The 27016-nt window shown below is 48.0% G+C and overlaps 9 protein-coding genes across 9 annotated transcripts; 4 read left to right on the forward strand and 5 right to left on the reverse strand.

The window, feature by feature from the left end:
• Positions 1-3186: 3186 nt before the first annotated feature.
• BGW36DRAFT_301715 (putative MFS glucose transporter) lies at positions 3187-4910 on the forward strand (the record flags this gene model as incomplete). The annotated part of the gene is made up of 2 exons (XM_046211715.1): positions 3187-3485; positions 3539-4910. The coding sequence occupies 2 exons, from the start codon at positions 3187-3189 to the stop codon at positions 4908-4910; spliced, it is 1671 nt and encodes a 556-aa protein (XP_046068467.1).
• A 1032-nt stretch (positions 4911-5942) lies between these two features.
• BGW36DRAFT_362150 (uncharacterized protein) lies at positions 5943-6951 on the reverse strand (the record flags this gene model as incomplete). Its single annotated transcript, XM_046214346.1, is given in 2 exon segments — positions 5943-6929; positions 6949-6951. The coding sequence occupies 2 exon segments, from the start codon at positions 6949-6951 to the stop codon at positions 5943-5945; spliced, it is 990 nt and encodes a 329-aa protein (XP_046068468.1).
• Positions 6952-7226: 275 nt separating this feature from the next.
• Positions 7227-8504, reverse strand: BGW36DRAFT_384772 (GAF domain nucleotide-binding protein). The gene is made up of 5 exons (XM_046216840.1): positions 8318-8504; positions 8159-8263; positions 8089-8093; positions 7632-8013; positions 7227-7576 (listed from the first exon to the last, which is right to left on the reverse strand). Exons 1-5 carry the CDS (start codon positions 8318-8320, stop codon positions 7466-7468), a joined length of 606 nt encoding a protein of 201 aa, XP_046068469.1. The 5' UTR covers positions 8321-8504; the 3' UTR covers positions 7227-7465.
• Positions 8505-9154: 650 nt separating this feature from the next.
• BGW36DRAFT_362152 (putative NAD kinase Utr1) lies at positions 9155-11294 on the reverse strand (the record flags this gene model as incomplete). The annotated part of the gene is made up of 2 exons (XM_046214347.1): positions 9155-9681; positions 9740-11294. 2 exons carry the CDS (start codon positions 11292-11294, stop codon positions 9155-9157), a joined length of 2082 nt encoding a protein of 693 aa, XP_046068470.1.
• Positions 11295-12738: 1444 nt separating this feature from the next.
• On the reverse strand, positions 12739-13544 carry BGW36DRAFT_301993 (putative exosome complex subunit Rrp46; the record flags this gene model as incomplete). Its single annotated transcript, XM_046211738.1, has 2 exons — positions 12739-13143; positions 13200-13544. 2 exons carry the CDS (start codon positions 13542-13544, stop codon positions 12739-12741), a joined length of 750 nt encoding a protein of 249 aa, XP_046068471.1.
• A 1055-nt stretch (positions 13545-14599) lies between these two features.
• BGW36DRAFT_302766 (fungal-type putative potassium/sodium efflux P-type ATPase) lies at positions 14600-17989 on the forward strand (the record flags this gene model as incomplete). Its single annotated transcript, XM_046211824.1, has 5 exons — positions 14600-14850; positions 14909-15035; positions 15094-15188; positions 15240-17145; positions 17195-17989. The coding sequence occupies 5 exons, from the start codon at positions 14600-14602 to the stop codon at positions 17987-17989; spliced, it is 3174 nt and encodes a 1057-aa protein (XP_046068472.1).
• A 1503-nt stretch (positions 17990-19492) lies between these two features.
• BGW36DRAFT_22946 (putative EF-hand calcium-binding domain protein) lies at positions 19493-20608 on the reverse strand. Its single transcript, XM_046209999.1, has 2 exons — positions 20426-20608; positions 19493-20365 (listed from the first exon to the last, which is right to left on the reverse strand). Exons 1-2 carry the CDS (start codon positions 20496-20498, stop codon positions 19593-19595), a joined length of 846 nt encoding a protein of 281 aa, XP_046068473.1. The 5' UTR covers positions 20499-20608; the 3' UTR covers positions 19493-19592.
• Positions 20609-22583: 1975 nt separating this feature from the next.
• On the forward strand, positions 22584-23663 carry BGW36DRAFT_430357 (uncharacterized protein; the record flags this gene model as incomplete). The annotated part of the gene is made up of 1 exon (XM_046220836.1): positions 22584-23663. The coding sequence occupies one exon, from the start codon at positions 22584-22586 to the stop codon at positions 23661-23663; it is 1080 nt and encodes a 359-aa protein (XP_046068474.1).
• A 465-nt stretch (positions 23664-24128) lies between these two features.
• BGW36DRAFT_409839 (ferric reductase like transmembrane component-domain-containing protein) lies at positions 24129-26958 on the forward strand (the record flags this gene model as incomplete). Its single annotated transcript, XM_046219123.1, has 6 exons — positions 24129-25105; positions 25155-25216; positions 25274-25459; positions 25509-25920; positions 25962-26129; positions 26189-26958. The coding sequence occupies exons 1-6, from the start codon at positions 24466-24468 to the stop codon at positions 26956-26958; spliced, it is 2238 nt and encodes a 745-aa protein (XP_046068475.1). The 5' UTR covers positions 24129-24465.
• Positions 26959-27016: the final 58 nt, after the last annotated feature.

The following is a 27016-nucleotide window of genomic DNA, read 5'->3' on the forward strand; positions in this document are numbered from 1 at the left end:
AATGCCTTCCAACAATCAGTGACCTCTGGCCTGCAAGCAGTATTACTAGACTCTGATCCACCGATGCATGTAAGGCGTTTATCCACCGATAAGGGTGTACGAAGGTCGACACACTAAAACAAGTGCTACTTGGTGCTGCGCGTGGCCAGTTGTTGACTCACCATGTACATATTATTTTGCATTATTTGGACACCCACATGTACTTGAGGAAAGTGTCCTTATGCTGTACATATAGTGGGCTGTATAAAATAATGATATAAGCTGCATATATGTAGCAATATTGGGCTTACGTTGAACTGCAAGCGGTTACTAACGTATACAATGGCATTATATGTACGAGCCCCCCAAAACACGCCGAATCTATCCTTGGACGACATGCTGCACGTTTCCGCTGAGATCGGCTTTCGTCTCGTACCCTGTATACCCGGATGTGCAGCACATAGCCTCGTAGAATGGTATTTAATAATTGATTGAAGCGTACTACTTCGAAATGCAGAGTCCTGCGGTCTGTGTCTCGCTGCAACCAATCATAATCATGCACAGTCGCCCATAAGCATCAAAGACTCAAAGAGTCAAATTTCAGTGCAAGTGCTCGCCGTCATGGAAAAAGCAAAAATGATCGACTGGTCGACTGGCGATAAGCGTACTAGGAAAAGCTTAGCTTCAACGAGAATGAAATGACTACGTATTACGAAGTAAATGTTGAGGGCCTAGTCAGACTCTTTTCCAATGATACGGAACATGCACACCTTCTATCCATCTACACGGATTACTTGTTGTTCCCATGAGTAGTCGAGGCTGTTCGATGTTTAATCGTAGTCTTCTTACTGTCATACCTGAACGCGGCATATAGAACGGATCTCGCGGCACAGAAACGCGGGGTTAAACATGCCGGAGAACGAATGCTTCGGCCCCGGCGACTAATACACCAGGTTGTGTCAGGGTCTGGTCACGTTGACTCTTTTTGGCTCTGCCACATGACGGACATCCTGCAAGCTGAAGAAAAGCGATTCTAATCGAGTCATTTTGGGTTTGAATCATTGTCTAAGCTTCTGCAGACGCACTAGCCAGAGAATCGAGCTTACTGGATTTCTTGGCTAGCGCCAATGCAACATCATCACTAGAGCCAACCCTTGGAAGGCTGGTCTTGACGGTCATTGGCAGCATCAGTTGTGCCGGATCACTCAATCAAAAACAATAATTTAGGGGTTAAGGAAGAAAACTTGGTACAGGTGAGATTGAGATTAATCCGCTCATTCGAAGGAAACCACCGCCCGAGAACGCTGTTGCTGGCATAACACATCACGATGGCGGTTTACTGTATTATTGAATGTTATCTCCCCGGATCATTAATCCACAACAAACTAGTCGAACCCTGGCTGGTCCGAGCAACTGTGAGGAGTCATATCAGGGCATCAGCTATGTGGAATGTGTCGCACAGGGCCGATCTTGTTTCAGGTAACATAGGTTCACACCGAGTCCCAGTTTGGACAATAGTGAAGTCTTGCCACACCACTGAGGGTTTTTCTGTTGGGCTTATTCTGGACGTGACCGATAATTTCGCCTTCTCGAACGAACTAGACCGTGAAGGAATCTGGGAAGAGGCGGTTGGCGCCGCTGAAGCCTATTATTACTGTACCAGTGTATGTAGTAGTTATATGAACCAGTGTACCAGTGACAGAGGACGTCTGAACTTGTGCTATTTAGGGCATCTCCCCGCCAAGTGCCCCGGACAGTAACGAAGGCGGTTAGTGTCCCCACGCCGAACCATTGCCTGATTGCGGTTGATTGCGATGGGCTGGCCGGTCGGAGGATTCCTGCCAGTCGCAAACACTCATCCTCCGGGAATAGTCAGTCTGGCTCCATCGTAGCAGAGATTTGTAGGCAGTGGGCCAGCATTCCACTCGCACCATCCTTTATCCGCATCGTACACGTGTCTGGTGATTTTTCTGGAAGATTTCATGATCATGGTGTCAGACGGGTGAATTCCCAGTGAGAGAAAACAGGATAATACTATCCAGCGGCTCCACAGCCAGAACATAGCCTAAGCCGTAGCCTAAAGCCAATAGTCGCAGTGCACCAACAGGGAGCATTCCGTAGGAGCTTTTTGGACGTCAAGAGAGAGCTCGACTAAGGAAAAGTTAGACACGCCACGGCGCAGGGAGAGGGATCAGAGGGTAGGAGCGCTCCCGTGACTTCCTCCGCGAACTCAGAAACTGAAACTGCCTTTGCCGGGGTGCCACTGCCGCCGCCGCTGCTGATCACCCAATCGCGCCTTCCTCTCTTGTTGCTTTCTTTCTCTCTTTCTCTCTTTTTCTCTTTTTCTCCCGCGTCCTGCATCGTTTCTTTCCAACGTACATAACACAATGGATCCTCACCAGCGCCTTTAGCGAGCCGTCAAATTGCCATCATCATGTAGTTACTACATAGGTACTGTTGGTCCGCATCCTATTCAGAAACGATCTGCAGAATCATCCCGCCAACCACAGCGGCAGCCTGAGCCGTGCCGGCCCACTCAATCGAGTGCGTTATTCCCGCTCCCCAGCTCCAAGTACGTGTACTACTGGTATGACTAGTCCAACCACGCAACGCAAGGCAGGAAAAAGTCTGCGTGCAACGAGCCACCTGCGTCAAGCGCTGTCCTCGGCCGCCAAATCATCGACCAGGCAACTCGGGGTAGTGTCCGGGCCGATTGCAACCCTGCCTTCGTACGCTGGGCCTCCATGTGGACAATGCCCACGACGCATTGGGAAGCCCTGGATTGCGCGCCCCTGGTTGGCCCGCATCCCAATTCGGAGAGCCACATGGCCGGCTTCCATCCATCGTCCACTGCGTCCTGGCTGCTTGCGAGCTGCCTTGAATCAGCCGGCGCTCTTTTGCGGGGATTCCTGCTCTGGGGATTGGAGAAACGCCTGCGTGACGGATCCACCAGCCTGGTGCCATGGGGCCGCTGCTGCTCTGTTTCGTTACAGCGTCGCATCTCTCCGAATCAGTTTGTGCGTTAGTAACTAATGAAAGAGGGGGAAAGCATCGGCATGGAAACGGTAGTGATCAGCGCCGCATGCAAATTGGAAAAGCTGTGTTATTTAAAACCTCTTGCTCCTCGTCGGTCTCGCCGCAAGCTTTCTTTTCTTTCTCCTTGATCTGACTGCCCCTTCTGGAGACTTTGGTGACCTGATAGACACCATGGTTGTCGGCAACATCTATGCAATCGCGGCTACCGCCGTCATTGGCGGTAGTCTGTTCGGTTTTGATATCGCCTCTATGTCTGCCCAGTTGGCAATGCCCGCTTACAATTGCTACTTCAACCAAGGGCCTCATGGTCCTCCATTTGACGATGAAGAGTGCAGTGGTCCCACGGCTCTGCATCAGGGAGGTATCACCGCTGCCATGCCTGCTGGCTCGTGGCTGGGCGCCCTCATCTCTGGCCCTCTCTCTGACCGCGTTGGTCGAAAGACATCCATTATGATCGGCTGTGTTATTTGGTATGTTTCGCCTAAGCTTGAGCTAAGCAGCATTGGCGACTAATTCTGGGCAGGATGGTTGGCTCGACACTTATCTGCGCTTCGCAAAACATCGGCATGCTCTGTGTTGGCCGTGTCATCAACGGTCTGGCTGTCGGTATCGAATCTGCTCAGGTCCCTGTCTATATCTCTGAGATCGCTCCCCCATCCAAGCGTGGCCGTCTCGTCGGCATGCAGCAATGGGCCATCACCTGGGGTATTCTGATCATGTACTACATCTCTTACGGATGCTCCTTCATCGGAGGCCAGGACAACGACAACTGGAGCACCGCTGCCTGGCGAGTCCCTTGGGGTCTCCAGATGCTCCCCGCCGTTGGTCTTGGTTTTGCCATGATTTTCTTGCCCGAGTCTCCTCGTTGGTTGGCCCGCAAGGACCGCTGGGAGGATGCCCACCAAGTTCTAGCCATTGTCCATGGAAAGGGTGACCCCAACCATCCCTTCGTCCACATTGAATTGCAGGACATCAAGGAGATGTGCGAATTTGAGCGCCGCCACGCCAATGTCACCTACTTCGATCTTTTCAAGCCCGATATGCTCAACCGTACCGTGATCGGCCTGTTCACTCAGATCTGGTCTCAGCTCACTGGTATGAATGTCATGATGTACTACATCACCTACGTGTTTGGCATGGCTGGATACAGCGGCAATGCCAACTTGTTGGCTTCGTCTATCCAGTATATCATTAACGTGCTCATGACCCTGCCTGCCCTTGTCTACATCGATCGCTGGGGACGTCGTCCAACCATGATGGTCGGCTCAATTCTCATGGCCATTTGGATGTTTACAAACGCCGGTATCATGGGTGGCACCGGTGTTGTAGTACCCGGTGGTGTTCACAATATTGCAGCGGAGTCGATGCAAGTATCTGGTTCCGCTGCTAAGGGGCTTATTGCCTGCACTTACCTCTTCGTTGCGTCGTATGCTCCTACCTGGGGTCCTTGCTCTTGGATCTACCCCCCTGAGCTGTACCCACTACGTCTCCGTGGTAAGGGTGTGGCTTTGTCGACTTCTGGTAACTGGGCATTCAACACGGCGCTGGGTCTGTTCACCCCCACGTCCTTTGAGAATATCCGCTACAAGACCTACATTCTCTTTGGTGTTTTCAACATCTGCATGACCATCCACGTCTTCTTCGGATTCCCCGAGACTGCCGGCAAGACTCTGGAAGAGACCGAGGCCATGTTCGAGGACCCGGCCGGTATTAAATACATTGGTACCGCTCCCTGGAAGACCCGCGTTGCCTTCAAGCGCGTCGTCGAGCTGGAGCAAGGCCAGATCGACCCCAAGGCTGTTGCCCTGGGCGGCGACCACGTCGAGCACGCCACTGAAGACGTCCCGAGCGAAAAGGCCATCGAAAAGGCCGACGCGACCAGCACTGCCGTTTAAACTCTTACCCTTTGAACTCTTTCAGTGCTTGCGTGTCGTGTAGCTACTCGCATGAGTGTAATTCGCGGTCACATGTTGCTTCATTCATCATGTGTCCGCTGGTATTTTCAGGTTGATACTTTGACCATTGTTATCTATACCCTATTTCTGCAGATATTATCTGTATTAGTTAATCAATTCTTTTCTACCTATCCACGTGTCCATAATCTAGATCGTAGTTTATTTATCTGCCAAGTCCCCACAATCTAGATCACCCTATGCACCGTTATCCCCTGGACAGCACTGTCGCACATACATAGTTATATAATCACTCACGTGACCTAACAATTCCACTCCCGAGCACTCTAACCCAATCCGGCGGCCGCAGTGACTGCACTCAGAATGACAGATTATGACTCACTTCTACACACTCTGATTGGACGGTTAGTTGTATGTGTAAGATTTGTATTTTTCAGACACCTGTATTACATGTGATACTCCGATACAAGGGGGGAAAATAGTAGAATGCTGGTTTTTTTGGTTTCGTCAATGGACAAAACAAACGTGGTGATGAGATATGTAGAGAGGGAGAGGAACAATTAGGATATATTCATATGTAGCGATGGTATCGTGTTGTGTGATAGGAGTTAAGGTGAGGAAGTAAATATGTATGTAAATAGGATTAGTTTTTGGGCAACGAACGTGCGTGGCTTTGCCTTTATAGTAAGTAGTGTCGCTGCTGTACTCATTTTCTATCACGATGAGCAATTAGCTGGTTTATTTTCTTCTCTGTTCGGCCTGTTGGGTTGGACTTATTGGTCAGGATGAGTCTTATGGCGGTGGGCATGTATATAGCTTGGATTATCGGTGGATGTAAGAATGGGAATATTACTTTCGCATTGAATATGGAATTGGAAAAAGGGTGATACTATTCCTCGTGCGTGCTGGTATACTGCCTAATTGATGGGTTATTATTCCAGTGATTGTTAAATGCAGATTTTACGTCGAGAGGAACATAATCCAGTGGAAAAAAAAATTTATTCGTAGCTACAACTAATCCTTCCTTTCTAACAACTTCCTCAACGCCATAACCTCACCCTCCCACTTGGCAATCTGCAGTTTCAAATCATCCCGTTCCTGCGTCACCGTAGACAGCTTCGATTCCAATTCGGCAACATGATCTAGTTTCCGTTTCCGGAATCGACGCGCAGCCATGGTGTTGCGTCGACGCTTCTCCACCGCCTTCTCGTCTTCTGAGTCCTGCGCGCTATGACTGGAGTCTCCTGCGATTGAAGATTCGGTGCGAGACCGTTTCTTGCTCGGGGCAGGCTTCGCAGTTGTAGCGGGCTTTGTGCTTGAATCAATGAATGTGATGGGTGGGGACACAGAAAAGGAGGAGGTTGCTGGAGACGTGTGCTTGGGAGCAAGGATGGGTCGAGACTTTAGCGAGATTGGCGATGTAGTGGTGGTGGGGTTGTTGTCGAAGATGGAAGTGACAGTAGTGTCAGTACTAGCAGAGGTAAAGCGATCCATTTCGAGACCGACAAGATCAAGTGGCGAGGCCATCGGCCCTGTTGTCGTCGGGTGTAGACGTGGTTGAAGCATATTTTCAGCGTGTTCGCCCACACCAATCGTGCCCAGGTCGATTTGCCCGGCCAGCCAGGGCTGGTCAAATTCGTGCGAAGGGAGATCAAGCGGCAAGTCGAGTTGATTGGGCGAAGTGGTCGAGGGGGTATGAGAAGATGAAGACGAGTCAAGACCAGCAGAAGCCGGGTCTAGGAATAAATCAAAGTCGAAATACGTAGGCAAAAGTTGCTCCAGTGACTCTACTTGGGCGGCATTCGCCCATGATGAATCGCGGGCGGGTATATGATGAGAAGAGGAAGAGGTATGGGGGTTGATGTTGTTGTGCTCGAAGCAGATATCAATAAACGACGGCTGTCGATTGATATCACTACCACGCCACAAATCCTGAGCCGAAGATGGCGTCACGCCGGTTTGGCTGGTAGAAGAGGTTGTATTCCATGGTGGGACAGGGGACTCCGGAGGAACCGCTGACCATGTAGATTGGATTGTGAGGGCTTTTTAAGAGGGCGCCTTTGAGGCGGGGGACGGCAGGACTAAGGTCCTGCGCTGGACGCTGTCAACGTGTCAACGCTATCAACGCTGACAAGTTGATGAAAATGGGGTATGAAGTTGGGGAGAGGAAAGAGAGAAGTTTGAAGGAGGGTGGCGAGTGCGGTCTAAATAGGTGAGCCTCAGGTGCCGTATTGTATCGACACGTATCAGCACCGTAATTTTCGTACAGAAATCGGTCGTTACGGCTGGGGCGGAGTGGTGGAATAAGGGCTGCTGATTGGCTACCGGCTGTCTGCGTTACACTCGGCTGCTTAAACGAGATGCTCAGCCTCGATAAGCATGCGCCTCTCCGATCATTACGGATGAACCTTTTGAATGTGCCGCCGATTCTGATTCATTTGTATAGTTATACATGTACACGTGACATTCGCATCCCTTCGTCTCCCATATGATATATCACCCACACAACTATAACTCCAAAACATCCTTTATATCGCTCACCAGTCGCAGCTACGCGAAAGCAGATCTGCAAGTTCATCCAGATGCTTCCTATCAACATCATCGAAGCCATTGGGCTCCGTGCAGTCGATATCGATGATAGCGACCGTCTAACCCGTCAGCGCCTGCAATCCGTCACCCGTTCTGAATGATTATAATACATACCTCGCCATCAAACAGAATCGGTACAACAATCTCACTGCGACTATCCGCGTCGCACGCAATATGGCCCGGAAACTCCAGCACGTCTGGCACAACGACCGTCTCCTTCTTCAGCGCCGCCGTCCCGCACACCCCTCGTCCGAACCTGATCTCCTGGCAGGCCGGCTTACCCTGGAATGGGCCGAGGAGAAGCGTCTTTTCTTCGTCCGATGCATAACTCGTGGTAATTGTCGTTATAGTCGTTAAACTGTCGGATCGTCGCGGCAGGGCGAGCACAGGGAATCGGTCATCGCGCACGTAGAAGCCTGCCCAATTGACAGATGACGATGGTTGGGGGAGAGATTTGTATGCGTGCCAGAGGAGGGATGCTACATTTGCGAGGTTGCTGAGTCTTATCGTTAGCAGGAACCGTCTCGTCGTATGTGTGTGTGTGTTTGTCGCGGTTGGCGAGACTTCTCACCTCACCTATTCCATTCCATGTGTTAGCCATCAACCAGCCTGTAAAATTGTAGAGTCGCAACGTTGCATACCCAATTGCGCTGCCCAGCTAGTAACCCTTGCGCCTGCTCCAGTACTTGTTCGTAGACCTGATCCTTCGAGGACCCTGCAGCAAAGTACGAAGAATCGGCGTGGGGCTAGACAATATTAGCATGTGCGGCGGGTCAAGTTTCTGTTTCACGATCGCTTACCATCTTGAACAAAGGCTTGTATAGTAATAAAGGAAAGTAAAAAGAATGAAAATATTAAAGAAAAAGGCATGTATCCAGGGTAAATAAGAAAGCCAACAAAGGCGCCAACAAGCAGTTCTATTAGCTAATGACAGGTAGCTGACAAACTAGTGAACACTTCAAAATGTTATAACTAGTGAGCTTGGATGTGAAAAATCCCGAGTCCACCCCGAGAAAATGGCGGGGTTAAACTCAATTTCTACGTTCCTGTGAATGAAACAAAATGACACCATATTCTTCATGCTATTTTTTCCCAGCTTAAACCCAAACACTTTTCTATTGAATATTTTCGATCGGCTTCTTCCGATCACCAAGCATATTCAATGGACATGGAATTCCGGCCTGAAATCACCACCTTTTGCCTCTCCTCCCCCGGTTGACGCAGTAGCAAATGCAGCGGCTAAAATCAGCTGATGTGGTGTCGCCAAGAAAAGCAGGTATATAAACTTGGGGCAATTGACGCGTCTGTCAGCTTGCTCATGTTAAGTATAGCATTATGGATTCGCGCATGTGACCTTGCCACTGTGTAGCTTCAATACATGGACTAGACTTAAGTGAATAAGGTTATAATTGCCTTGAGGTCATCTGATACATCAATTCCAAGTTAGGAAAAGTAATTAAGAGAATGAAAGTACATAGTGTTCGTGTATTCGTTAGCTCTATCTAAGGATTCTGTAAGCAAGCCGAAACCTAGTCATAACCTCACAGGTATTCTACCCTGTTCATAAGTCAATCTTCTATTACACCGTCCAATCGCTATGTTAACTAAGCCTCTTCCCAAAAAGGCGTGTGGTATCGTTACATGTTCAATAAGCTCATTTGTCGTCGCATCGGGCTGCCCGTACCCGTGCCCGCGCCGTATGCATCGCCGTCTTCACTCGGCCCAATGCCGCTGTCTGTGCCGGCCGGCGTGCTGTCAAAGTCGATGTCGAACTCGGCGTCGTCATCTGCGCCGCCGGTCTCGGCATATTCGCCGTCGCCACCGCTCCAGCCCTTTTGGACTGCGCCACGCACATTCCATCGGAGAGCGCGACGGACGCTGTCGAACCATTCGACACCGCCAGAGACTACTGTTGGGAAAGGATACTGGCTGGCTTCGACGGTGACATAGTCGCCTTGTCGCAGTTCAACACGTCCCTTGCCGTCGAAAGAGCAGTAGGCTGTTGAGCGAGAGAGGTCAGGCACTGAAATACGCAGCAGCATGGTGTCTGACAGCACCATTGGTCGAAATGATAGGGTATGGGGGCAAATCGGCGTCAATAGAATGCCGGGGATCGACGGGTGAATCAGAGAACCACCAGCGGAGAGCGAGTACGCAGTTGAGCCTGATTCGTAACAGTTAGCGGGTTGCGCAGAAAGAACAGCCCATGCTGAATATCTTACCTGTGGGTGTTGAAAAGATACAACCATCCGCCTGGATAACAGTCAACAACTCGTTATCTCCATACAGTTCTAGATTCGAGACATAGGGTGATGGCCCTCGATCTATTACTAGCTCATTGAGCACCTCAAATTGCTCCCCTTCCACCATGTCGCCAGGCGTAGCGCCTTTACTTCGGTCAGCCCGATATACAGTGCAGGTAAACCTCATACGCAAGTTCACGCGCATACCACCTTCACCCATCACGTGATTCAGATGTTCTTTATATTTCTCGAATTCAAAATTGGTGAGGAAGCCCAGACTTCCCAATGAAAAGGAGAGAATCGGAGGCACAATACGCTGGAATAGCCATGACGTGAATAGGACAGTTCCATCACCACCTAGAGTAAGAACCAAGTCGAATTTCTCCGGCGACGTCCAACACATGTCTGGAGTCCAGTATTTCAGCATGGTTTCGAATCGACTGTCTTTGGCTAAGAGCCCCGGAGCATTGAATCTTTTAGAGTTGCGCAGTTTCGAGTCTACATAGACATTGACGCCTACATCCCGCCCGTATCGGGGTGAGCTCAGTAGCCACTCTGTTAGTTCACGAGTCAGCAGAACGAGACGGTTGTCCCGCGCTTTTGTGACTATCATAACAGTCTTGACAGCCCGTTTGATAGGCCGCCGCTGAAGCTGCTTCGACACTTCTCTGACTCCCGTTGCTGTCTGGACTAGTCGGGAATGTGAAAGCCACTCATCGTCGGCTATCTCTTCGAGCACCTTCTGAATGTTGACAAGTTCCTCAAAGCGCTGATGGAAAAAGCAAGGCGATTGCAAGGCGAGACGAGCGGTTGGTGAGGATTTCTCCGTAGCCATGCCTAACTGTAGGCCCGACAATGCGTCAGACAATTTCTGACCTGACACATTGCTACTCGTACGCTCCCTCTGTGGTGCGTTGGTGGACTCGCTGTTGCCTTGGCTAGACCTATTCAAGACCCCATTTAACGATGAAGTCTGGGGTAGGGCCAGCGTATTGAGGTCTCTGGGTGATCTTGAAGCGAGAGCCTTCATGATGGTCTGACGTGGGATCGAGTCTATTAACAAAGTGCTCCTCCGTCGCTGATAGAAGGATCTGGAACGCAGTCCCGCAATAGCCGCGGTCGATAATTGCGACGCCGACTCTTCCACAGGAGGAAAACGCTCAACCTGTTGATGGACACTGTCCACGGGTCGGGCCTCGACGACCGAATGCTCCCTCACATGAATGTCCTGGTCTGCAGACGAAGGGTCAACAGTGCGGGCATAATCCCGGAGGAGTAACCCTCCGACGGATGACACAGAGGAGGGGCCGCGCGAGGCTAGAAACGCGCTCGCCTTTTCACCCGCGTCCTTGGAAGGCTGGAGAACGGCGAGTGAGGGCCTCTTGCTGGCAGACTCTGCAGGAGATGCAGCTTCACTTGCAGAGGTTGACGGAGATAGAATGGGGTGAGTGAAAGCCGCAGGCATCTCAGTTGGGGCGGGCATAAGCGTCCTTATACCGGCGTTGGCGGACGAATCGTCCCGGGCCGTAGCCATCGGAGTTAAACTGCGGAATAATAGCCCAGTAAACTAAATACGAGCCAGAGGTAACCTCTTCCCTTCACCAGTTCAGTGTTCAGTGTTCAGTATTAAGTCTTCACTGTTCGCGTCCGAGCAGAGGCGTGTGGCTATTGATAAATGACAATATTAAATGCCACCGCAGCATATGTGCGGAGGACGGTGGACGACGACTGATGACTGATGTTGTTTGTCAGCAGCTAGGCTAGGTTGTCGCTAGCATCGAGCTCGCTAACAAGCTCCAAGGGATTCTGCTTAAAGGGTGAACATGGTGAACATGGTGAAATGTTGTTGTCGTTGTCGGTAACTTTCTGGCGCTTTCTAGGGCTGCGTCAATGCGAGTCGGCGCAAAAACCTTGTGCCTATCAATGGAGGGACAGCTAAGTCAGCAGCTGGATTGATCTGACTGCTCTGATTGCTGTGAACGTGTGCTCACCAGGCGTGTCAATTCGTCTGTGCAAACTTGATATCGTAGTGGCTGGCTGTCGATATGTCGCGTTCATGCAGCGACCGACAGGGAAGAGAGGTGAGGCTGCCGATTTGACGGATGAGCCGGATCGATTAATAAGTGGACGCAGCGGGGGATTTTGCGGGGTTCCAGACAGCAAAAGACGAAATATTATCACGAGTGACTTTTCGAGGAAGCCAGCAGTTATTAATCTTTTTAGTAAATAAAAAAGAAAGAAAGAAAATACAACAAAGAGCGAATTGGTTATTTTGTCATCAGCTGCCAGCGCTGAAAATATTGAATTGCAACTCTTCCCGACGGGATGCAGGCATTTTACATCAGTCAAGAGCTTATAATCTATTAATGTCTATTTTCGATGGCCAGCTCAAACACACGTAGCAGGTTGTGTATGATACTGAGACCTAGATCATCGCGTAGCCTGAAGCGCCGGCGCAGGCAATAATGACTGGGCTGACGTAGGCTGGAGTTTCAGATCGCTATCGTAACTTTCAGCTCTGACGCGAGCTAGAGAGCTGCAATCTACCATGAAGAGAATTCAGTATTTTATCATTGGAAGAATCTATTCGTTTGATGTAAAGTAAGGGGACGATTGGCCTGACACTCTAGTCTATAGGTACAGTGACAACTGAGCCGATGCAGGTTGTAGCTTTTGCCCCTGGGAGCTCCTGCAATAACCTGCCCTAATAATCTATAAACCCACGCTTGCTATTTGGAGAATATCCCGAGACGCCGGCTTGCACTCCCCGGCAGAGCGTTAGCCAGCCATCTGTATGTCACTCATATCAGGCGCCCCGGCTGGCTTGCCGCTGTATCAGACTGTCCTTCTGAAGCCTCCAGTCTGGGCTCTGCAGAGGACTCTGATAGTCAAATAGGGAGCTGACACCAGGTACGTTCCCGTGCGTTCTAGAACAAATCTTGTCATTTGTGGCTTTTGAAGACCCCGGGATAAAAACATCAGGCTGCATCAATCGCCCACGCGTAATCCTTATAGATTTTATCCTCGACCACTTCTCGGATGACACTCTCCAAGCTAGGCTTCTCGCCCATTGCAACATCACCATCTGCCCCCGAAACCTTTGTTCCCCTGCAAATGGAATATGCACGGTCATATACCAGATCCCACGTGTCAAAGTCAAAACTACCCTGGCTTTCATTCAAAAGCAGATGGCCCTTGGAGGAGAATGCAAGGGTATGCAGCGACTTTGCTGTTTTGCACTCACTGGGCGAAGGGTCACGAACTATTTGATTTGCGTTGGTCACAGCTAAGGCGACTGCGGTGTACGTCATAGACATGGGGATCGCTGCAGAAAGAAGGGCGAGGAGTGCGGCATGGAGTAGCGCAGGCAGGATAGGCAGATACTAGTACAAGCATCACAATTAGCCAATATCAAATCCAAGTCAACGAATAAGCTTACTGATTCACCCCTTTGGATTTTCCCACCGCCCGAGCCCCCAAGAACCAGCAAAGTGATCACTATCCCTCGTCTCGGAAATCCCTTGTCCCTTCCCAGGACGACTCTGCCGAGTAGAGTCTTCAAGATGTCCTCGACATATCTTTCTCCAATAGCGCCTTGGGCTGTGCCAGGCTTGACCAATACTTCCAGCGTAGCCTCTTCAGGCTTCTGGGCATCGCGGCGACCAGGCAGTTCGACGGGGCCTGTGACAGCGGCCAGGATCTGAAAGCCGGACGCGGGACAGTTGTAAGCGGCAGACCCGTCCGACCGGCTCAACGGCGACAGACTCGCGATAGGCTCTGCCATTGATGTATGTTGTGCTTGATTGGCGACAAAGAGGCGCGTGATGGTAGGGAGGAGCGAATGGGTTGTGTGAATCTTTCTGCTTGGATTTTTCTGCCTCCGCCGGAGCTTGTGCGGGGAAGCACCTGATTGGTTGGCCCGGCTCTACAGCGCCTTCCTCTACATCTCTACATTCACGCTGTACTTTCCTCCTGGTCATTATCGCAGTCGGATGCTTCGACTCTAATTATATTCTGCAATATGAAGAAACAATTTAACAGCTGTTCGCTACGACAGAAGCTGTATCTTTTGGACTGGCATCCCAATACTCGTACAGTGTACATCCCGACTGGGCCAGACCACCGAGATAATGTGTGACCAGTCAAAGCCTGGTGCATAGAGTTCACTTAATTCCCTGGGCAGAAACGGTCGTAACAACAGCCCAATTTCCAACACACGATACTGCCATCTACGTGGACAATGTTGTCAATCAATAGCTCGGGTGTACAGGACTCTAGCCCAATCATGAGAATGCTGTCAGATAGCCAGCAATTCTTGTTTCTTGGTGAATAGACGTACCATCCTTATCAATGCACGAATGAATTATATCATCGACTCTCCATAGGGAGACTATCCTAAAATCATCCCATTTGAGTAACGGCACGACCGGATGTCCTTTGGAAATCGGTATCTTGGCACGTCAAATGCACCAATGGCCAATTCTGGAAGCGCAACGTCAGCATAAAGCAAGAAAAAGCGCTGGCCGAGCCACGAGCCAACGGCATCTGGAGGCATGTGGGGTCCCTCTAAGTGAGCTTCTCCCCAGCCAATCAATGAGAATCAAGTACAGACATCTTCCAGGTTACAAGAACCCCTCATACTGCCAAGAGCATGTGAGGCAGTGCTACAAGAACAGGATATATACGTATGACACCTTAGGAAGACAGCTCAGTCCTGGTTTTCTTTGGATTGCTCCTTCATCGTAACTTCAGTTACCTTATCCATTCCAAGAACGCACTTTATCCTTTTACTCCAACTTGCGTGTTTTCCGTCACCCGAAAGGTGCACATTCATATTGGATGGGCATTGAGAATTCTTGTTTGGATGTCGAAGAATCGACCGAGCCTCCTATATGTAGTCTCATCAAGGAAAACTCCAAAAAACCTGTCTACCTTCCGGGTTTCAATGAAGAGCCTTCGAATCCAGAGAGAAATTTAGATGGTTCTTTCGAGGAGAAGCAGCCAATACAAGGTAGTTGGGATGAACATCACATCGATGCCCATATCTTCACATCGAAACAGGTTTCTCGATTCTTCGGTGTAGACGTGAGGTAAGGCCAACCCCGTATCAAGTATCGCTAGCGCAACTCCTCATACTGATTATGTTAGAAATGGCCTCTCTCAAAACGAGGCCGCTGCTCGCCTTCAGCAGATTGGCCCTAACAAGATTGAGGCAGATAAAGGGGTACCCATGTGGGAAATTCTGCTAAGGCAGGTTACCAACAGTTTGACTTTGGTCCGCTCGCATGCCAGTCTTCTCATGAACACCACCAAAGCTAAATTCCGATGCACAGGTCCTGCTACTCACAATGTGCCTATCCTTTGGCATTTCTGATTATATAGAAGGTGGTGTGATATGCGGTGTCATTATCTTGAACATTATAGTTGGGTGCGTGATTAAGACCCAGGTAATGTATACTGATCTAATAGCTGCGTCTAGATTTGTGCAGGACTTTCGAGCAGAGAAAACAATACACTCTCTACAGCAGCTCTCAGCTCCCGTATGTAAAATCATACGAGATGGTAAGCTATCATCCGCAAAAGCAGAGACTCTCGTCGTCGGTGATATTGTACAATTGTCTGTGGGAGATGTAATCCCTGCCGACCTTAGGCTCTTTGAGGGAATGAATCTTGCGGCTGATGAAGCTTTGCTTACCGGAGAGTCTTTACCTATCACGAAGAACCCTTACAACGTGTTGATCTTCCCGGACATTCCTATTGGTGATCGTGTCAATATGGTCTATTCAGGAAGCACCGTAGTACGTGGTCGAGCAAAAGGGATAGTAGTGGCCACTGGAATGATGACTGAAGTTGGAAAGATTGCGAAGCTTCTTCGTAGCCAAAGCACTTATCCATCACCTTCAAATCTGACGACCGGCTTCGCCCTCAAAATCAAAACCAGTCTCCTGAATATTCTGGGTCTAGTTGGTACTCCGCTTCAGATAAAATTGAGCAAGTTTGCTCTGTTCCTCTTTGCTCTAGCTATCCTGTTAGTCATTGTAGTTTTCTCCGTTGCCTTATGGGATTTGAAAGGTGAAGTACTCATCTATGGAATCTCGGTTGGCGTAGCCGTTATCCCAGAGTCGCTTATTGCCGTGCTCACCATCACCATTGCCGTTGGGACCAAAGCGATGGCGAAGGGGAATGTTATTGTACGGAAATTGCAATCTCTAGAGGCAGTTGGCGGTGTCCAACATATCTGTTCCGACAAGACAGGAACACTGACGCAGGGGAAAATGACGGTAAACGAGGTTTGGATCCCTGACATTGGCACCCTTAAAATTGAAGATACACAGGATCCCTTTAACCCGACCAGCGGAGTTGCCAGAATCAACGGGAAGCCACTCTCTGAGTCGCCGGTGGCTAGTGAGAAAATGAAGCCGTTTCTTTTTGCTATCGCTCTTTGCAATCTCTCCACTGTTGTTCGTGATGCCGATGGTCCATCTGTTAAGGAAAACTGGACGGCTATTGGAGAACCAACAGAGATTGCATTACAGGTTCTAGCTGTGAAGCTTCAATGTGGCAAACAGGGATTGCTAGCAAGAGGAAATCTGCGACTTATTACCGAACACTCTTTCGATTCCTCCGTAAAACGAATGACTGCCGTTTATCACAATTCTCATTCTGATATGTATGAAGTCTACGCTAAAGGGGCAACCGAAAACATGCTGTCTGTTATCTCAGCCACCACTGATGTGAAAGCCCGAATACTCGATATGGCTGATCACATGGCCAGAGAAGGGCTTCGCGTTCTCTGTGTGGCACAGAAAGCTCTAAAAACGCAGAGCACTGAGAATCTTATGCAACGAAACGGTGCCGAGTCTAATCTGGGTTTCTTAGGCCTAGTTGGTATTCGTGATCCTCCTCGACCGGAAACAGCTGATGCAGTTCAAAAGGCACAAATGGCCGGCATCTCCGTTCATATGCTGACAGGCGATCACATTCATACGGCAACAGCGATTGCCTATGAAGTGGGCATTCTGGGTAAATGCATGCCTTCCGGAAAGCATGGAACTGCCATTATGACTGCAGCCGACTTCGACAAGCTTAGCGACGTGGAAATTGATGCAATGGCGACTCTCCCACTGGTGATTGCAAGATGCAGCCCGTCAACAAAAGTACGCATGCTAGAGGCGATGCATAGGAGGGGTGCGTTTGCTGCCATGACTGGAGACGGTGTAAATGACGCCCCAGCACTTCGCCGCGCTGATGTCGGAATTTCCATGGGCAAAGCTGGAAGTGATGTAGCCAGGGAAGCCTCGGATTTGGTATTGACTGATGATAACTTTGCATCGATTGTTAAGGCTATAGAAGAGGGAAGAAGGCTTTTCGACAACATTCAGAAGGTTTGTCCTCTGATTTGGGCTCAAATATAAATTCATTAACTTCGAATAGTTTCTACTTCATCTTCTTGCCTCAAATGCAGCTCAGGTTATTTTGCTCTTGACTGCACTGGCATTTAAAGATGATCAGGATAATTCGGTATTCCCGCTTTCGCCTCTCGAGATTCTCTGGACAAACTTGATCACTTCATCGTTTCTTGCCATCGGCCTCGGACTAGAAGAAGCACAGCCAGACATAATGCTCCGTCCACCTCATAATCACAAAGCTGGAGTATTTACAAATGAGCTTATAATGGACCAGTTGATCTATGGAATTTCAATGGGTTCCCTTTGCCTAGTTTCCTTTGTCTCGGTAGTGTACGGCCCTGGGTCCGGCGATTTGGGAATCAACTGCAACCAAGGCTTTAATGAGACCTGCCACAATGTGTTTCGAGGGCGAGCTTGTACCTATGCCACTTTGACATTCCTGCTTCTTGTAACGGCTTGGGAAGTCAAACATTTCTCACGCTCCCTCTTCCACTTCGACCCAAACCGCTATCCCGGTCCATTTTCCATATTTCCTGTGCTATGGCGAAACCGGTTTCTCTTCTGGGCAGTGTTTGCAGGTTTTGTTATGGCTTTCCCAATTGTATATCTCCCCGTGATCAACAGGGCCGTTTTCAAACACCAAGCTATCACTTGGGAATGGGGGGTTGTCTTTGGCTGTGTTCTTGTGTATCTGGCCCTTATTGAGAGTTGGAAAGCCACGAAACGTGCATTTGGGATTGGAAACGGGAAGAGCGGTGGCGCGTTGATTGGTCAAGATGCGGAATCGCGTTTGACGTCTCCTAGCGTGGAGATGAAATGAGTATTTTGAAGAAGAGGGAGAAGGAAGAAGTATATGTTCAACACATTGCTATCTATGGTGGCACTTGAAGACTGGTTCGTGTCTGCTTTGTTGGTCGCAGTTCAACACTGCTGTTTTCGAATAGTTATAACAGATTGGCAATTTGATTATTTTTACATAACAATTGATGTAATTCGAAAATTTTACCAGTGCACCAAAAGCGTTTGCCCCTGGTGCTTCAGGTAATTAATAGTTCATATAACAACCACCTTGGATAAGCTCATTGATCGTCTTTCGCGTAAGCTGCGCCATAGATTGACATATTATGAGCATGAACCGAGGCGAGTCCATTCCATCTCTTCTTTCTCATTCGTTGAGTTCGCTTCCGTCTTATCAAGAAGGTCTTTTAATCTCAGTTGAATAACATGCGCTGTTGTCGCATCTCATATCTCCATAGAGTGACTGCTAAGAGACCTAAAGACTTTAGTGCATCGGTCAAGATGTGCCATACATCATGCACGAATAGCTGGCGTTGTTTGGTGTCCCAAACGACTGGTGAGAGTCCTGAATGCTCTCTATCAATCCCTTAGCGATATGGAAGTTTTCGATGTCACATCGCATCCGACATCGGGCATATGCCGACACGGAAAAGTTTCGATATCATATCAACAAACAATATCCCAGATCAAATCAATCATACAGTGGGTCAATCCGCTTCTTTGCCTTGGGAATAAATTCAGGTAAGGGAAGATGATTCCAATATAGAAATTTATAACAATAACAAACCAAGCATAGAATTCGTTATAGACCGGTATAGCAGCATCTTGAGCAATTGGCCCATATGCTACACCAATATTAGCAACTCCCAACAGGCTAGCAGCTGTTTTCGTATAGTGTCCTGCGCCACGCACTTCCATTGCAACGACAAGAGGACGGAAGGTGCCTTCAAAGAATAGTAGCAGAAGAGTCGTAATTCTAGCTGTCAAGCCAGTTGTTTCAATGCAGAGTACCGTGAAAGTGATTGTGACAAGGGATAATACCAACAAAGCCTTCCTTAGCTTGAAGAACAATACAGTGAAGCCCGCGAAAAGACGGCCACTGGCAAATATCAAGAGCCCAATAATCACATATCCGAGTCAAATATTGAATCTATCCGAATAATGGAAGATAGAGAAACGGGTTTGGCAACGGTCTAATGCAGTCCCATTTTAGGCGAGAACATTTTGAAAAGAGGAGGCAATTCTTGAGGTGATACATCATGCAATAAATGGTAACAGTCTATTCCCGTCCAAGAAAAATGGAAATGCTTTCGAATAGTTGTGACACATTAACAATTTCATTATGATTACATAGGTGACACTAGTGGGAATCATCAATAAATTGAATTCAGAAACAATACCTTTCTCCGAAATCGATGGGACCATTCAGCATTTGAATGTTGTATGTAAATATAATATGATGCCACATCTTCCATACATGTAATTCGCCACCAAGTCAAATCTCGGCCATGTTATTAAAAAAAAAAGCCAAATCCGTGCCATGAAAAAACCAAAAATCACATGCATGCCCGCAAATGTCTAGTCTATCCTGAAATCATGACTTATACCAAACCGAGATACTATACTCAAGCCCCATTCTGTCCTAACTTCGCCGCCGTAAGCGGTGAAGAAACCCATCGAACCAAGCTTGCAATCGTCGTACTCGTCGACACATCTCTAGGAATATCATGGCCACCATGATGCTCGTATATCTTGCGCACATCCGGGTGACTCAACGCATGAAGCTGATACCCAGAGAAATTGCGCGGATCTTTCGCGCCAACAATATGTACTGTCGGAATATTCATTTGAATTGGGCCATGGATCAGCTCTGCCAACTCCTCAGAGGTCAGGTCCGTGAGATCCTGCAGATCGTTTTGCCATCGATCAGAGCCCCGGGCCAGGATGGCTGCTGTATCAGCCCGTTGCGCCAGAGCCTTGCGGGATGCCAAATCCAGCGCCCAGATTTCCTTCGGCACCGTGAATCCGAGGTTATCCTCCAGCTCCTTCAGCGGTGGTCCACCGCAGACGAAAATCGCGAATTTGAAGGGCGGAGGTTTTGTCGGCGTGTCTTTGAAATGGTGTAGTAGGGTCACCGAGCCGAGTACGCAGCCCTGAGAGAACATGATCACCCCATCGTACGGTCCATTCTTATGGATGTAATCGTACAGCCACTTGCGGCCCGCGGCGATGTCGTCTAGAGTGTGATTGATTGGCCAGAAGCAGTAGTACGGAGGGTTATAGAACAGCTCAATGCCAGCTGCGGGGCCTGAGGGAAAGGGACCGTCAACAAAGTCGAATTCGAATTTATCTCCGCTATTATACGGGTCTCCCTTGTTGAGATGCTGTCGGAATGTAGCTATTCATGCGAAGAACCAGTTAATTTCCTACAGATTTTTTTGCATTATTGTTTACTTGCCAGTCTGTGATTCAAAGATGGCGCCACTTGTTCCGTAGCCGTGCAGGCCCAGAATGCGGATTGTTCTCCCCATCGTGATGGCTCTCTCGTTTAGTTAGGACGTCTGATAGTTATTGAAGAATCATGAAGTTGAATGAACTGACGGGATCGAAACCCGAGCGATTTTGAGAATATCGGGAGACGTTCGGGAATTAAAACAGCTGACATTAACGGCATTCGAGAAACAAAAAGTAGCGCTGACAGACAGTTCTAGTTTGTTATTATCAGTCCTAACTAGTACTAAGTTACGTATTATGATTAGTCTGCCCCTCCATCCACGCGGAGTATTACACATGCCGAGCGCTGATTGCCCCGATATTGGGGCCGATAACCTAATTAGTTGCTGTAGGTTGGTCTGTTGTCAGCTGCGATCCGAGCCTATAATGGACAGTGGACAGTGGCTGGCTGTTGGTTTTCTCGAATCCATCCCTTGCATTCCAAACCCATTTTCCTATCAAGTTACCAATACGTACTTTCGCTACCGGTAATGCATGGAAATTTTCTGAAGTTTGAAGCTATTCTCGAAAGTGTAGTACAACTCCGACAGTGTCATGTTCATGGAATTCCGGAAATTAGGGCTCTTTAAAGATAGCACGCGACAAGTATCGCAATACAGCTACTGTGGTATGAGATGTCCCATAGCCTCACTTTTTCTACTCCGCTTAGCTCTAGCCAGCTAGACTTCTAATTTTCATTTAATTCCGAATCGTATGGTATACAGATAAATGCCCCGTCTAAACAGAGGACAGTGCTCTAGCATTCCATGCCTTGAATGGGCTGCTGGGTCCTTATATGTACGTGGCGAAATATTAACATGAGAGCTATTCTGACAAAAGGTCTATTCCATGACTGATAGACGGTGGTTTTATTTCGCAATAGGGAATGCCGGGCTTCGTCATCTTCTAGCAGCGTATGAGGACAAAACAGCAGTGCTGTCTGTACTCATGCCTTTCCGCTGGCCCAGGGACTGAGCCTGTCTTATTTCAAGGACACACTGAAGATAGAATTGTATCCCAAGGAGGGACAAATGGGTTTGGTAAGTTGTAGATATATACAGAAAAGATTCCGTAGTTCTGATCCTGTTCTAGCGTTTGATCCGATACTTGAGGTACAAGAGACGATATACGGGGAGATGGATTCTCAGACAAAGGTAGGTTAGTTATCGCTGGAAAAATTCCGGGTTGCTGTAATGTGTGAAACATAACCGGTTATCTGAGCGATACAATGCCCTGGAGAAGTTAAAAGCGTGGCACGGAGACAACGATACTATTGTGTCTTGCGAAAAGGTCTTGATATGATCGAAAAGGGAAATCTGGCCCGTTGCATAGGATTCCTCAGATTTAACGATTCTAAAGCGTCGATGTAAGAGGATTCCACACGGATCCATTTTCTTTTTCACTGTTACATTATTTTCATAGACAAGTCCGAGCACTGAGCAGCCTTGGTGTTTCACGCTGTTAGGTAAGGCCGATATGTCATTCTTCGGAGTCCGAAGCCCGGGCAGCGATCAATCATAGGAGCTTGTCCGCATTGCTTAGTACTACTACCTAGTCTGTAATCACTTCTAACTATGAGTCATGAACATGCTCTAACTCTGTGAACCCACGATTTTAACAAGAATCTCTAGGTCTAAATAGAGGGCCCTGGTCTATTAATTTTCGATCGCCGCTAAGCAACTGTTGATATCGATAAGCACTCTAACTGCCCATGCGAATCTATGCGACATTTAAAGTTTCAACATCATGTTGTTTGACATGGATCAAATAAATGGAACACTGTGTTCGCGCCCTACCGCGACCAACAATACTAGTGGTGGCCGTACACCTTCAGTCTTGAACATGGTCGAATAATAAATCAATAACCATACATGAAATCAGATCGATGAATTGTCCACAACACAAGCCAAGCTGAAATGCACACGCTAGCGATCTTCGCGATTGGCACGGGCCACTATAATGTCTTGTTGCCTCGTATTCTGCCGCGTGCTGCTCCTCATGGGGCAGAGTTGGCATGGGAGTGAATATTTCAAAAAAAAACCTTGATCCTAAAGTGCACATCAACGATCGTAAATTGATGCGACTCGCGATACGGATGGACGGGGGGAGTAAGGGCCACCAAGATGTCTGACTCCGATTATGTGCCCGATTATGAGAAATGCGATGCTACGGCCTTGGACTGGGCTTCGCTCGTCATCACCTTCATCACCGTCAATGTTACTTGGTGGCTGATTGATATTCCAAAAACTTGGAAATTCGGCTTTCGCGCCTACATCAATGCTATCTCATGGCAATGTCTTCGAATCAGTCTGCCCAGTGTGGCTGCTGTTTATGCATTTTATCATCATAAAGAAACCCACGAAATGGCAAAGATTTACTACCATGGGTTCCATCCTGACAGTGAAGAGCAACGACGACCGATGGCTTTAATGCAGGTGATGCGAGCGCTGGTTGTCGACTCGCTGACAATCGTCGCTACTTGTATGACCATCTATAAAGCATGTCACGTCACCACCGACAGCATAGGCGACCCTACCGTCTCTGGATGGAATATCTCTTTATGGGTCTATCCCACTCTGCCGGTAGCTATTATGGGGTTCTGGATGCTCGCAGCCTCCTACTTCCGGATTCGAAACCCATGGATTCTTCTTGCCGGAGGGTTTCTAGCCCTAGCCCTGGCATGCGTGACCTTCACTCTGGTGCTATACTATCTCTCACCTCTACGCAACGGAAACATGTGGGTGGCGTCGCTGATTTTATACATCTATCTCGCTCTTCCCTGGAGCCTGATACTCCCTGGTACGCCCTTGGAATTGCTCATTCTAGCAATGAGCGTCATGGTGCGCGCTGGTGGCGTTACAGCAGGAGCCCTTTCGAGTGATGCATATTTCCCATTCTGTCAGCTCCGCAAAAAGGCATTTGGAGGCGTCTATTTGGCATTGGGTATACTAGCAGCTCTTTTTGCAATTTATGCACGATTTAAATGGGATCGAGTACGATATCGTTTGCCCTGGCAGGCTCGCCAGCCACGCCACGCTCAGCAGACCACATATGAGCCTGTACAGTTAATAGCGCAAGAAGATGTTCAAAAGAATGTGTCGAATGTGCAGGCGGAGCAGTACGGTCAATCTCAATACGGCCAGCACGGACAGTACAGTCGAAATTGGAGCAACCAGCAACAAGGAGATATACGGTATACTTAAATTTGATCATTAATTATGGATATTTGTTACAAATGCTGCTTCAGAGTAATCAAAATCCGCAACGGTTGTATGCAACTAGTAAAAATAGAGTGCGGATCTCCCAGCCCTAATAGCCAACTGAAATTAAGACTCGGCATGTCAACTGTCACCTGGAAGTCTATAAAACAGTATAATCAGAGACCCACATCCGATAAGTAGCTTTGCTGTCAGATAAGAATTGGCCGGTGCTATTGATACGACCGAAATCATAAGTCTAAGAGCATATTTACTGCTAACTTGAACAAAGCTTGGGACAACAAATCTTCACTCAACTCGTAGACGCACCATTGACAATTATTTATTTCCAACTAACCATTGATAACAGTCACTCAGAGCAACATTATAACTAAGAATTGAACACATTTGCAGAAATTCATATACGTTTGTGCTGGTCGCATGCCGACGAAACATTCCAGACGGGGCCTCGTTGCCCATGACCACAAATCAAGAATGTTTGCCCTCTCTCCGCATTCTTATCGCTATACAGAGATAATAAGACCAAAATTTCTTATTTTCTAAAAGTTCATTGTACGTACGTCACTTATTATCTGAAGAGACGCTTATGAATTCTACTTTACATCAAATGAGTGATGTACTTGGCAGGTTTATAAACAAACAGCACGATATCCGGCACAAAATCATGTCCTAATGGTCCTACCTAAATTACAATTATCAGAACTCTGAGAACAAGATAAAATCTTATCGCCTATATTTACAAGGTTTCAACAAAACCCATCTGCCCTCTGATGGTCGATTTTGCAAAATGGAAAGAACACACTCAAAAAGCACAAGCAATCGAAACCACTCCGGACACAATAGGAACCCTGAAAGTACAATGGACATAGTCCTTGTCTATGTACCCATCATGGCCCTGCTTGGTCTCACTATCGTGCTTTTCATCTATCGTCTCTGGTCAGATCTATTGAACCGTCAACGACTCCACCTCGCTTTGCACTATCCATGTCAAAATCCACTCAGTCAACCAAGCTATATCAAAGCCAAACTCAACCGACACCTGATATACGCTCCGTTGTTTAATCGAAGGCATAATCGGGAGTTCCGAATCTGTCGCCGCCGGGTACATATGGGAACAATTCCCACTAGACTCGAGACACTACTCATCTTCAGCTATGTGGTTTTGAACGTCGTTTTCTGTCTGATAACGATCGATCGGTCGAAAGGTCTCGCCACATCTTTGCATAGGTTGAGTAGTACAAGTGGGACTCTGGCTGTAGTAAATTTAGTTCCGTTGGTCATCACGGCTGCTCGCAATAATCCATTGATTCCACTCCTTCGATTACCATTTGACACTTTCAATCTTGTACACCGCTGGCTCGGAAGGACGATTGTGGCAGAGGCAATCATTCATACCTTGGCTGTGATTTTAAATATGGGTCAGAAAAGTGAGTATTCGCAAATCTCTTGGAAGACATAACGCTGATTGCTCGATAGGAGGATGGCAAATGGTACCGCATACTCTGTTCAACATTCCGTTTTACATTTTCGGTTTTGTGGTAAGCAATGATAATTCTATGGAAAAGTCAGGATCTTTCCTCTAACCTATGTCAAAGGCTACCGCGTCTTTCCTTGTTATTTTGTTACACTCTCTATCGCCATTTCGACACGCTTTCTATGAGTTCTTCCTACATTCTCATATAGTCTTGGCAATCGCTTCTTTTGTTGGATTGTGGCATCATTTAGCACATTTCATGCAAAGATGGATTTTCCTCGCAGCCTTGATAGCTTGGGGAATTGACGTGAGTATCCTTTCTTAAGATCCTCCACTCTAGACTAACAAGCCTCCAGCGAATGTTTCGACTTGGCACTGTGTTATGGAAAAATTGTGGTAAACGCCTCACCAAAGCTAACATCCAACTTCTCCCAGGCGACGTAGCTCGAGTCGATGTATCCGCGACACGTCCTGGCAATTTCACCGCCGGACAGTTCATGTTTCTTTACATCCCGGCTCTAGGGTTATGGACATCTCACCCTTTTTCCGCGGCCTGGAAATCAGTCAAGCGACCTAGATCATTCCACTCAGAAAAAAGCAATGATTCCTTCAAAACTCTCCTTGGAGGCAACTCGATAGGACAAGAGGGAACAACGGTTTCGTTTCTAATTCGCAAAAAGGGCGGTTTTACTAAGAAAATGATGAAGTCGCTCGGGACTGCACACGGACGAAAAATCAACGTTCTGGCCCTAGCCGAGGGTCCGTATGGTATGTCTTCGTTCCATATGCACTTTTTCAATTTTTAATAGAAGCAGGAGGAGTACATTCATACGACTCTTACGGAACTACTCTTCTCATTGCCGGCGGTATTGGCATCACGCATCCGATTTCATATCTCCGCGAGCTCGTGAATGGATTCACAAATCGTTCTGTTGCAACTCGGCGAATCACGCTATTATGGGTTGTGCGTAGTATAGGTATGCACTATCCTGATGGTCTTTGAACAGATGTCACTCATGCATATGACAACATATAGACCATTTGCAATGGGTTCAGCCATGGATGAATTACATCCTAAACCACCCAGCCTTACAGGGCGCCGTGACCTTCTCCAGCAGGTCAACGAATCCGCGCGATCCTGGCTACTTTGTTGATGACGACGCTTATTTCCAGCAAACCCTATCTCTTTCAATTCATGTACACTTAACTTCGTATTACAGCAGTGACACGAATTTCACCAGTAATCCTGTTGACTCCGGATCAGCTGATTGCTCGTCGCTGTTGAGCCACGACGAGGACAACAGCAACGCGGATTTCGATCCTATTGATGCATCAGTATTTTCCGAGAATATCTCATTGCCTTCTCACCGCTCAATATCATCTTTATCTTCGTCATACCGATACTCATATCCTTCGAATCCGGACGACCTCTCGAATCGTCCGTCTTTAACATCGCTTATCAATGACTATAACCATCACCATGATGAATACAATAATAACCAATCCAGCAAAACAACCTACGGCAGAAATAATATTAATGATTACAGCAACTGTTACAACCATTACGATCACGCGAAATCTCTCAAAACTCAAGACTGGACAAAACTTACCACGGCGCCGATCACAATCAGCTTGGGAAAACCACTCTTTCGTCAACTCCTCGAGAGAGAAATGGCCCAACAGGTCGGAGCAATGGCAGTCAGCGTCTGTGGACCAGGCGGTATGAGTGATGAGGTCCGAAAGGCTGTAAGGGAGGTTCAGGGAAGGAAAGCTGTGGACTTATTTGAGGAGAGCTTTTCGTGGTGACCTTTTTAATCATTCCACTCATTTTCTCTATAGTCCCTTTGCTTTCTTCTTTTCTCAT

This window comes from Talaromyces proteolyticus, assembly GCF_021365285.1.
Source record: "Talaromyces proteolyticus strain PMI_201 chromosome Unknown BGW36scaffold_10, whole genome shotgun sequence".
Taxonomy (NCBI): Eukaryota; Fungi; Ascomycota; class Eurotiomycetes; order Eurotiales; family Trichocomaceae; genus Talaromyces; species Talaromyces proteolyticus.